This window comes from Medicago sativa, chromosome 4, assembly GCF_051527215.1.
Source record: "Medicago sativa cultivar Bolivia chromosome 4, Bolivia_mono, whole genome shotgun sequence".
Lineage (NCBI taxonomy): Eukaryota > Viridiplantae > Streptophyta > Magnoliopsida > Fabales > Fabaceae > Medicago > Medicago sativa.
Window position 1 is genome coordinate 96490043 of NC_140752.1, and position 12410 is coordinate 96502452.

At 34.1% G+C, this 12410-nt stretch overlaps 1 protein-coding gene across 1 annotated transcript; it reads left to right on the top strand.

Annotated features, from left to right (window-relative positions):
• Positions 1–232: 232 nt before the first annotated feature.
• On the top strand, positions 233–10725 carry LOC146934251 (respiratory burst oxidase protein F). The gene is made up of 14 exons (XM_085706118.1): positions 233–1204; positions 1400–1559; positions 1823–1871; positions 2556–2669; positions 5286–5708; positions 7231–7617; positions 7718–7813; positions 8072–8187; positions 8579–8746; positions 8833–8992; positions 9137–9334; positions 9476–9604; positions 9725–9803; positions 9907–10725. The coding sequence occupies exons 1-14, from the start codon at positions 559–561 to the stop codon at positions 10014–10016; spliced, it is 2835 nt and encodes a 944-aa protein (XP_085562244.1). The 5' UTR covers positions 233–558; the 3' UTR covers positions 10017–10725.
• Positions 10726–12410: the final 1685 nt, after the last annotated feature.

The window sequence follows — 12410 nt, forward strand, 5'->3', positions numbered from 1 at the left end:
CCTTATAAACAATTCCAATTAACAAATTAATCATATTCATAATCATTAGTATTTTTCAAACGAACACACCAACATCTTTTGTTGGCCACATTTACCTTTCCTTCATTTTTTTCTTTCTATTTCTCCTCTCACCTTTACTAATTCCTCATTTCATTTCACACTAATAAAACAAAACCCAACCATAAACACTTTATTATGTTCTTCCTATTAGCCAATTTCCTATTAGTCAATTACACTTTCCTTTAATTCATCTCTGCTGCAAAACAAAAACTATATTGTCCTATTCTTCTACTATGCCTTTTCATGTCTCTTTCTCTTTTAGATTTTGAATGAACGCGTTCTATCAAATAATCTAGCTAAGATTTTTTCCTTTTCTCCATCTCTATATAAAAAGTCATCTCCTAACTTTCTTCAATTAATCTCTCTACACTTGTCCATTTTATCAACGCGTGTCAAACATTAGCATAATAACATTGCATACCAAATTTCACATTTCTTTTCATTTTTTTTCATTTAATGTCTGAAGGCTAAAAAAGAGAAAACAATAAAGACTGATCAATGAATGATATACCGAAGCACGAACGCCGATGGGCGTCAGACAGTGTTCCCGGAAAAGCAACTGTCAGCGCCGGAACTTCGCCGGGAACGGAGTCAAGCTCCACCGGTGATGAATTTGTGGAGGTTACGCTTGATCTTCGAGACGATGATACAATCGTTCTTCGTAGTGTTGAGCCAGCTGTTATTAATATCGACGATTCCTCCGTCGCCGGAAGCGGTTACGATACTCCGGTGTCTGTTCCACGGTCACCGTCGATGCGGAGAAGCTCGTCGAGAGGATTCCGGCATTTCTCACAGGAGCTGAAAGCAGAGGCGGTTGCTAAAGCAAAGCAATTCTCGCAGGAGCTACGCCGATTCTCGTGGAGTCACGGTCATGCTTCGCGAACTCTTTCATCTTCATCTGCTCGAGCCGGAACCAGTACCACCGCTGGCGGTGGTTTTGAAACGGCGTTAGCGGCAAGAGCTCTGAGGAAGCAACGCGCGCAGCTTGATCGGACTCGAACCGGTGCTCATAAAGCACTCCGTAGTTTGAAATTCATCAGCAGTAAATCCAACGGTGTTGATGCGTGGAACGAAGTGCAGAAGAATTTTGATAAACTTGCGAAAGACGGTTTTCTTCATCGCGTTGATTTCGGTCAATGCATAGGTCAATTTCTCTCTTCAAATCTCAATTCATCATAATCTTGCAATGTTTGTTCAATGCATTTTATTTTTTATCTTTTTGAGTTTCTTTAAATGCATTTTAGTTTGGTGAATTTATGGCCTAAATATTGTGTAGATCTTGAAATTAATGTTTCGTTTTGACTTGAAAGAGTTTTAATAGTAATTTAATCATCTGAAGGTATGAAAGATTCGAAGGAATTTGCGCTGGAACTCTTTGATGCTCTTGGACGAAAACGAAGGTTGAAGGTTGAAAAGATAAACAGGGAAGAACTTTTTGAATTTTGGTCGCAAATTACTGATCAAAGTTTCGATTCCAGGCTCCAGATCTTCTTTGACATGTAATCTTTCAAAGATTATTGTTTAATTGTTTATTGTTGTAGTTATATTTAATTAGTGATTAATAATTTTCGAAGGTTACCTTAATTTAAAACTTGCACTGCCACTATCGAATGTCAAATTAAACACCACATTATTAAATGTCACCGTATTTTACTTTAATATTTTAATGTCACTTTGAAGCTTTCTTAGCTTGTAATTCATTCAATTATTATTGTGATCGTTAATTGCAAATTTAAAATAATTAATCTTCATGTCTTCACAGGGTGGACAAGAACGAAGATGGAAGAATCACCGAAGAAGAAGTAAAAGAGGTATATAGAGGTTTTTTATTTTATAATCTAATTTTGTTCTCTCATTTTATATTCAACTATCTATTGTTTACTAGTATTATAGTATACTTATGTTTGAACATTCAACCTTGATGGTAGTAATTTTTTTAAAAATAGTAAAAGCTTTTCTTCATATGATATGATGTACGTAAAACGTTGCATCTGTGTTTAATTAATCAAACATTAGGCTGACATGGCTGCATGGGCAAACTTAATATGATAGTTGTTAAAAATAATTACTTCAAAATCTAGTAAGTATTAATTCAGTTCAAACTTCAAACTAGACATTAATTTTCCGTGTTCTAGAGCATAATAATAGTTGGTAGTAGTAGATATTCAAGAGTTAGTGAACTATATATGTCTTACTTTTTTGCGGTTTCGGTCATAGAGATTTCGCTTTCATTTTTCTGATTTTACCAAATTCATGGAATTCATAGTGAAGACGTTTTCAGAGTGGAGTTGGTGGGGGTGTGGTCGTCATTTTATGCTAAACTAAAAGCATTTCTTCTGTCACAAGATAGACATTTTCTTTTTGACAATTAGATAGACATTTTCTCAAATACGTAACATTTACTCTTTTTTAGTGGATGTAATATTTAGTATTTTTTACATTAATTAAATTAAATATTTCATTCTACAATTCTTGCTGTATTTCTTGTCTTCCAGATCATCATGTTAAGCGCTTCTGCAAATAAGTTATCTAGACTGCAGGAGCAGGCCGAAGAATATGCAGCTCTCATCATGGAAGAGTTAGACCCTGAAAGACTTGGCTACATTGAGGTATTAGCTTAGATACCCTGAAGTTTTTTAATATTAGCCTTTAAAACCAACGGGGTTGGGTTTAGTCGAAGAATCTACACTCACATAACATAATCAACCAATATTTGAATACTAATCGGGGAGGTAACCACATTAGTTAAAGAGTGCACGTTGATTATTGAACATATTAATATTACTCCATTTGTTCCATAATAACGTTCAAACTAAAAACAATTCTAAAAAAAGATTATCAGTTTTATTTTCAATGTAATTTATTTTTTATTCCAATTATATCTCTAATTTATATCGTGACATTTAAGAAAAAATAGTTGTAGTAGGATATTTATAAAAAAAATTGTCACTTTTATACATTTATCCTTACAAGAGGGGGAAAACAAATTTCCTTTTCCAATTCCAACGGTAAATTAAATAGTAATATTTTTATAAGGAAATCGTTAATACATGTTAATTTTGAAAGTGTCTTATATGAAGGGGGAAAGAAATTGGAAAACTCACGCTAATTTTGTAAGGGTATATATCCCTTTTTTTTTTTTTTTTATTACTTGCATCTTGTTTTATTACATCTTGGGTATAGGTCTAGTCCCCAAGTGTTTGTCTAATTGTTTTCTTTTTATTTTAATAAATTTATTAAGGTAATGTAAATGATATTTGATACTTTTAGGGCGTCGACATAGTTGAAGTGTCAAAGTTGTGTTATGTGATGCCTCTGTGCTCAAATTTTTTTCATAAAAATAAACACACTTTCACGTTATTGTTTTCCATTTTATATTTATGATAATGAAAATATAGCAATGGTTATTCTCTTTCCTTCATTTTAATTTCTCCTTAATCTATCTATATATGAAACAAAAGAAAAATGTCACAGTTATTGTTGGAAGGAGGGAGTAATAATAGTTAAGTGTATAAATAAAGTAAAAGGTAATTTTATTGATATTGCAAAATAACAATTAAAATTGGACAAAAATATTTTACTTAAACTTTATAAGATTAGACATTAACCAAGACATGGGGGGTGGTGAATCAAAAAACAGTGGTGCTCATATTAATTATTTGAATATGACTCTTTCATAATGATAATACAGTACAATAATAATGTGCTCTAAAAAAAAAAAAAAAGAGTACAATAATAACATTACACTATCTATGATGCATAATTTTATACACAAAAATAGTGGATGAGGTGTAATGCAGAGGGATTAAAATTTCAGTAGTTGAATTTCAATGAACGTCACAATTTTGCAATTTATGTATAATGTCAACATCATTGTAGAAGAATCAAATCTGATTTTTCAGCATATCCCAGTAGACAACGAACAAATAACTAACGATCATGAGTGTAATATTTGTGTATAAGGTTGGTGATTATATTCATCGATTTGAAGAAGAATTGCTGAGCGGTGTTTTTAAATAGACCTAGCATATTATATTAATTATAAAATATTTTGGTAGTTAGTTGACATTATCACTCTATATAATTTCCATTAGACAAAAAAATAAGAATAAAGAATTAAAAAATATGTTCCACTGGTATAGTTGCTAGGTCGTCCTAATTTGGTTACGTACCTTAATTCAGTCAGTGTTGAAGTAAGACCCTTTCTTTAGTTCACAGTTGGGCCAAATTGTGTAATTGATCAAATCTCACAACATTTCCAATGTTGTTCAACCGTGTAGAAAAAGAAGGGAAAGAAAAAACAGGCATATTTGATAAATTATTACAAAATAGCTAGCAATTATAAGTTAAACAAATGAATTGATGTCCAATCAACATAGCTACATTATCTGTAACTACTCCATATACTATATTAGTTCTTCATCCTTTTGCTTAGTCAACAAGTTTAACATAAATTTTTCTACCAATAAAGAAACAAATTTAACATAAATTCAATTAGCTAGCTAGGGACGACTTTGTCACAATGTACCTTGTATATATGATTAAGCTGATACTTCTAACTATTCAGTTCGTTGAGTAAGCAAGTAGCACTGCTGATTAATATAAGTATCGGAGTCAGACTCCTCTAAAGTAAACAATTCACTTTAAAGTGTAAAGTGGGCATATTAATTAATAAATCAAAGTAGATATTATAGATACCTTATTACAAACCATGAGATTGTCAAAATAATTTTCTCATTTTACACTATAATCACCGTAGCAGATCTGAATCCTAGGAATTAATAGGGACCTCGTTTTTTTATTTCACCAGCATAACTGTTTTTTCTGTCTTTTTTGACATCTCTCAACTTCAAATGTTAAAATAAATGCAACAAATACAGACATACAGTGGCAAAATATCTTGGTGGTACGTCTATGGTGGGGCGCGGGTTAAACTGCAAAAGAATCGATACAATCTGTTGTTAATGTATGTCATGGGGAATTCAACTGCAGGGAATTAATTTTAGTATTTCATTAAGCTTCAATTTGTGGCCTTTTGTGTGTTTTCACCTGTTACGCTTACACAGTTACACCTTACTCAACATTTATCCAAGTTTGCTGCATTCTGTTTCCCTTGTAATGCTAATAATGCATATAGTTGACATATACTGAAATTTGTTGTACACAACTCAACCTCCAATTGTTTTGCGGCATTTTGGATGGTCATTATGTTAACGCTTGTGCAGCTATGGCAATTGGAGACACTTCTTTTACAAAAGGACACATATCTCAACTACAGCCAAGCTCTAAGCTATACAAGCCAAGCTTTGAGCCAGAACTTACAGGGGCTTAGAAAGAAAAGTCCTATACGTAGGATGAGCCGCAGATTTATTTATTATTTGCAAGAGAATTGGAAGAGACTTTGGATTTTATCATTGTGGGTATGCATCATGATTGGGCTCTTCACGTGGAAGTTTATTCAATATAAGCGAAAGGATGCTTTCCATATAATGGGTTACTGTCTTCCCACAGCCAAAGGCGGGGCTGAGACCCTGAAGTTCAACATGGCACTTATACTCTTGCCCGTCTGCAGAAACACCATAACTTGGCTCAGGTCTACCAAGCTGTCCTATGTTATACCTTTTGACGATAACATCAACTTCCATAAGGTACGCATTCATACCACAAGGAAACCTGCATAATCTGGAAACTATTTTATTATAATGTTTGACCAACATCATATCTTGTTTATTCTTCCACACTTGCAATTTTAGAACTAGTAATAATTAGTAAAATTGATGAATCCCCGGTGAATAAAGTGAAAATGCAAACTAAAATATAAAATATGAAGTGCACACACAAAATAAATTTCAATAATGGCCTAGCAATAGAAAATTTCACCAAAAATAAAAGTCTAGCAAAAAGAAGTAATAGGTAGATTAGATATGTTTTTACATATACTACTAATGTAAATACGTTTAACTATTTTCATGTTTTTACTATAACTGTTTTAATTTTATATTACCTTATTCTTGTATAATGAACTTTTTTTTTTTTGGTAATAAAAGAGGGCTGACGCCCAAAAAACGAAAAAAAACTACAAAGTTACATGAATGTTTCTAGGCATACTAGTCCCAGAAATGTCATCAAAAAGGAGACTACAGACCTCACTAGGAGGAGTATCCATAACATGAAGGTTAAAAGAGTCCATAGAAAAACTAAGATTGGCTAGCCAATCAGCACTCCTGTTTCCTTCTCGCCATGTATGATTGAACTGCACCTGCCAATTCAACTTTAAAAACTCCTGTATATGGCGCACCAAGGTGGGTGGATTGCCATTTATATTGATTTTCCCTGTGATCATGTCAACCAGAGTTTTTGAGTCACTTTCCACTTGAAGATGATGGAAACCATGTCTCCAAGCAAGCTGCATTCCCAAGTACATTCCCCACATTTCAGCACAAAACGCGTCACAATTTCCGATTTTGCGAGTGTACCCTTTAAGCCATCTACCATCTGAGTTCCGGATTAGACCACCGCAACCAGCTAGACCCAAGGAATCCTTGTATGCTCCGTCACAATTAAGCTTAACCCACCCCTCTTGAGGTCTTTTCCAGCCAATAAAAATAGTGTCGTATTGGTGATTTTTCAAAGGATGGTGGGAGTATTTATCTATGTCTTCAACCATTTTGAGAATAGCATACGTTGGGTCAGTCGGACGCCGAAAATCATCCTCAAAAATAGTTTTGTTCCTCCAAATCCATATGTGCCAGCAAGCCACTAAAAAAATTGTTCTCCACTTTTTATTCTGAATACCATGCAGCTGATGATTGATATTCTTGAAGACCCAATCCCTGCAGTTAAACGAAAAAAAAATTAGAGATTTGTATAATGAACTTTAATCCTCAATTTTAAGAAATATCTCTATGAGATCCTTACTAGTTTTTTTTTTTTTTTTTTCTATAAGAAAGTTCTTACTAGTTTGTGAATTGAATTATCATGCGAAAATTAATCACAGTATTCAATACAATATTCTAAATTTGACATAAAGAAGATATTTTATTTCATAAAATACAAAAGAAAATATTTTCTGTCAAAAAATTAAAAAGATAGCAGAAACTTCAACAGTAAGTTTATGTAAATTCTATGGTGATGTATATGATTTCAGTTTTTACTTTGAGATTCTTACAGACAATTGCTGGGGCAATCGTGATTGGTGTTATACTTCATGCCGGGGATCACCTTGCTTGTGATTTTCCAAGACTTGCAAGTTCGTCTGAAGCTGATTATCAGAAGTATTTGAAAGGTGTATTTGGTCGTAACAGACCCAGTTATGGAGACATAGTAAAAGGGGTTGAGGGTGTCACTGGAATTTTGATGGTGGTTTTAATGGCAATATCATTTACACTTGCAACAAAATGGTTCAGGAGAAATCTCATTAAGCTGCCTGAACCATTTAGTAGGCTCACTGGCTTCAATGCCTTCTGGTATTCACACCATCTGTTTGTCATTGTCTATGTTCTGCTCATCATCCATGGTGTAAAACTTTACCTCGTGCACAAATGGTACTATCAAACGGTATATAATTTAGAGAATGGGATTTCACTTGTTTAGGATATTTACGAAATGCATTGCTTAAGGTGATTAGTTATTTGACGCCTTGAGTTTTGATTTTCAGACATGGATGTATCTTACAGTTCCGCTTTTACTCTATGCATCCGAAAGAACGCTCAGATTATTTCGCTCTGGTTTATATACAGTCCGTCTAATAAAGGTGAGCATAGGAAGTGAAACAATTAGTGGCAGGCTCTTCAAATTAGTTTCAACTTCATTATGTATACGGGTTCATTATTTGTTTCGTATACAACACAATTGGCTGTTCTGGGCTAATTGTATATATCTAAACTCCAGTGAGTGGAATTCTACAAAGTAAAAATTGTATATATCATATTTTGTAAATCAAACTATCCTGTAAATGAACCAACATTAACTTCTTTCCTCTTCCTTTTATTTATATGTGAAAAACATTTAGGTTGCTATTTATCCTGGAAATGTTCTCACATTGCAAATGTCCAAGCCTCCTCAATTTCGCTACAAAAGCGGACAGTACATGTTTGTACAATGTGCTGCTGTCTCTCCGTTTGAGTGGTAAGTTGTATTTCAGTTTTTTGCGTTATTTTGCAATAACTATGGTGATTTTTCGGTTGCATGTTGCATTGTTACAGTTTAAATCATGCTTCATATAATATTTGGGTTTTAAGTTAAGGGCTTCTTTTTAAGGAAAAGGAGAGAAATCAATATAAATTGTGGATAGTTAACTACCATCTGCATATGTTAGTATCCATAAAACAGAGATAGCAGGTGTCCCTCAAGGACATTGAACTAGAAAAGAAGGGAAATGTGAAGTGATATCACATTTTAATGACCAATAAAGAGTCTTGATTCTGTTTCAGAGCAAATTTTTTGGCATTGTTGCCCATTTTAACTAGTATCGTGTGTCGGTATCTAACACTAACATGAGGTGATATATTTATTACAGGCATCCGTTTTCTATTACCTCAGCCCCTGGGGATGACTATCTGAGTGTTCACATTCGACAACTGGGTGACTGGACTCAGGAGCTTAAAAGGGTGTTTTCTGAGGTTTGTGAGCCTCCTGTCTCTGGAAGGAGTGGGCTTCTCAGGGCTGATGAAACGACAAAGAAAAGGTAAACGTAGCTCCTGTAATATATTTGGTCATCAATTTTAACCTATACTGAAAATTCTGCTTACATCTTGTTAACTGTTGATAAAGTTTGCCTAAGTTAAAGATAGATGGACCTTATGGTGCCCCAGCACAAGACTACAGAAAATACGACGTTTTGTTGTTGGTCGGTCTCGGTATAGGAGCAACTCCTTTCATCAGCATTCTGAAAGATCTTCTCAACAACATTGTCAAAATGGAGGAGCTGGCGGTGAGTGCTACTGATAATAGAAAACGTGTTAAAATCCATGTATAAAAAGTAATAATGATATGTTATAGTACAACTATACTGATTCTCATTTTAATTTTTGTTTGTAAATAAAGTAAATTAACCATCAGCACTACTTCCATCCAGGACTCAGTCTCTGAGACAAGTAGAGGTTCAGACCTTAGCGTTGGGAGTACTGATTCTCCATCTCTTAATAAAACTACTCCAAAAAGGAAGAAAACACTGAAGACTACCAACGCTTATTTCTACTGGGTTACAAGAGAGCAAGGCTCTTTTGATTGGTTCAAAGGAGTCATGAATGAAGTAGCTGAGCTTGATCAAAGGGTACATTGGTTATTGCAGAAGATTTTATTTATGTTATAGATACTTGCTCCTAAAGAATTATAAGTATTCCTTTTCCCTTCTGCAAGATGAATAGGATTACTTGCAATTGGCTAATATTGATCGTCAAATTATGGACTTCAGGGTGTCATTGAGATGCACAACTACTTAACTAGCGTATACGAGGAAGGAGATGCTAGATCCGCCCTTATCACCATGGTTCAAGCACTTAACCATGCCAAAAATGGAGTTGATATTGTTTCTGGAACCAGGGTAAGCATTTTATTTTTGTTATATACGATGCATTTGAGTACACTACCCTTGATGCTCTTTTAATTTCTAAGTCCGGAGTGAGTAAATTAAAATAGCTTCTTTTGAATTTCTAATTATCAGGTACGGACACATTTTGCTAGGCCTAATTGGAAGAAAGTTTTCTCAAAAATGTGTTCCAAGCACTATAGTGGACGAATAGGTTAGTCTCCATCAAGTATATGTTGGTACTTCATACATGGTAGTATGGTAGACTTTTTCTTTTTTTCTTGCACTGACATTATTGCTGTCTTAATTCGTATCAGGTGTATTTTATTGTGGTGCACCGGTTTTGGCCAAAGAACTTAATAAACTATGCTTCGAGTTCAATGAAAAGGGTCCAACAAAATTTGAGTTCCACAAGGAGCATTTCTAACTAATTTGGATTGAGCTGAAACCCGTTATAGCAAATTGATGTGGCCTCATTATATGATTTTGTTCAATAAGCTCAAACTTTTTTGATAGAATGCGAAACATCATTGTACATACCATACCAGACAGCGAACTTACTTGGCACTTCATCATACATGTAGCTGGAAAGAAGATATAACGGCAGCTTATGTACCATACAGTAAGTTACAAACATTGAAGACATTGACTTAATTGGAAGCTACATTGATTATTGCAGATAGATCTGCAGTGAATTGAAAGGGACAGTTTTGAGGATAAAGAAAGATAAAAGGAGGTAAGGGGACAAGGGATTGGTTATTTTTTAAGAGTAACTTCCTCATTTTTCTTTGAGTAAATTTGATAATTCTAGAAAAATAGGGCTGAAAATGGTGATCACGCTGGAATCGTCATGTAAAGTAGAGCGAGTACTTGCTTTTACGACCCTCTCTCCGCCTCTCAACCGAACCCTGATTTTTGTTTGGCTTTTCTACTGAGGAATTTCCTTCAGAGGAAGGGTCTATATGTAAATGAGGCTAATATAGTTTTTTCTTTTTTCTTTTATCAAGGCTACCACTAGAGCTATCCTTTTACCTTTTGTATCATAACACGTTATGGATAGATAGTGAAGAATACAAATTAGACAAATGAGTTTTTTTTGTTGATAAAATTAAACAAATGAGTTGATGGACTGTTAATGTGCTCATCTGATCAAATGTTTACTTCGGTACTGTCTGCACTTAGTTTACAAACAACATCAGAGTATATTGGGAATTTGATCTCACAGTGCCTTTTCACGGGCCACCCTGATTATTCCAAATCTCATGTCATGAAACTGGAGGTTTCAAATATTTGTCGGCAAGACTTTAAATATGGTTTTAACATATAGTCCAAATGAATAATCTCTTCTCCATAATAGAGGGTGGTTTTGCTAATTGTCAACTAATGTGAAGTTTTTTATTTTACAAAACTAAAGTTATACATAATACCAAAAAAGAACAAAAGTTATACAAAACATACATGGTTATCAATTTAAATTTAATATAAATTTAATATTGCTTCTTATACGTTAGGATGCTCGCCAAAACTGTTGAAGTGTCTCGCAAATCTTGTTCAAGCAGAAGTATTGTAGCATTCGGGTTTTAGTTATAAGCATATGCTGCAGCATTTAAATTTTGTTGCAGTTAGGTGTAAGGCCGTTACAAATCAGTTACTGGCCATAACATGATAACAGTTCACTTATGTCAATTATGAGTTAATGTTTCTATTCAGGAGTCTATATAAGAACAATAATGCTAAATGTCCCGACAAAAGTTACCCCGAAATTTTCCCGAATGACTTGTACACACTATTTTCACTTCTCTCCACTGAAATTATACCTTTCAAAATACAGCCACCTTCCCATATATTATCCCATGACTTTTACACACCCACACCTTCCACTGTATACGTGTCTTTAATTTGTTCCTCCCATCTTCATGGTGTGTACTTTATGGTTGTTAGGCTACTTGATAGTGTTTCAGAATGAAGACCAGTTACAAGGATGTGAGTCGGTGGCAAAATAACTAGTGAACAGAGGTGGGTGGGAGTCTGTCTCTACGAGGTGGGTGGCAAAATAACAAGGATGGGAGTTTTCGTGAACAGTTCGGGAAAAAAGTATTCGCGGTATATAGCAGCGCTCATATAAGAAACATACAGTTTTTCTACGTGAGTAATTTTGTGAGGGAATCCATGGGAAACATTTGATGTGTAATGTGAGACAATTAATGTGAACTCTACTTGTGAAAAGAAAATTAGAGAGATTGAGAGATCATTGGCAAAGTGAAAATAGAGTGTTGAAAGGGGCTTGAGAGTAATTTTGCTCTCTTTCCTCAGAGTAGGTCTTTAAAGTTAAATCACATAAACTTTTGGTGTTCATATTCTTCTATTTTCTTTGTTTTGATTACTACACTAGAAACATAAATGGATGATAAAACACTCCCTCAAGAGATTAAACATTATTGCATGTCTCGAACCAGATTCGAACCCATGAAACAACTCAAAGTGATTGTCATCTTTGCTTTTTAATGTGCGCAATATTACGTTTTCTAATTGTAATATTCAACTAATACTATATTTATCATTCCTTAGATAATATCTTTTATTTTATTTCTTATGATAATGATGACAGTGAATACATCAATATACCAATTGCGTTCGGCACTAATGGATAGACATTATGTCTACACCAGTCAAGTTGTGACTTGAATTTTAGTCTAAAATTTTGTAAGCACTATGTTATACGTGGATTCTACCGTAAATTCTCAATAAAGTTGGTGGTTCTCCCCAACCTTACATGAGCACCTACCTAATATAAATTTACACAATATTAAAAATGTGAATA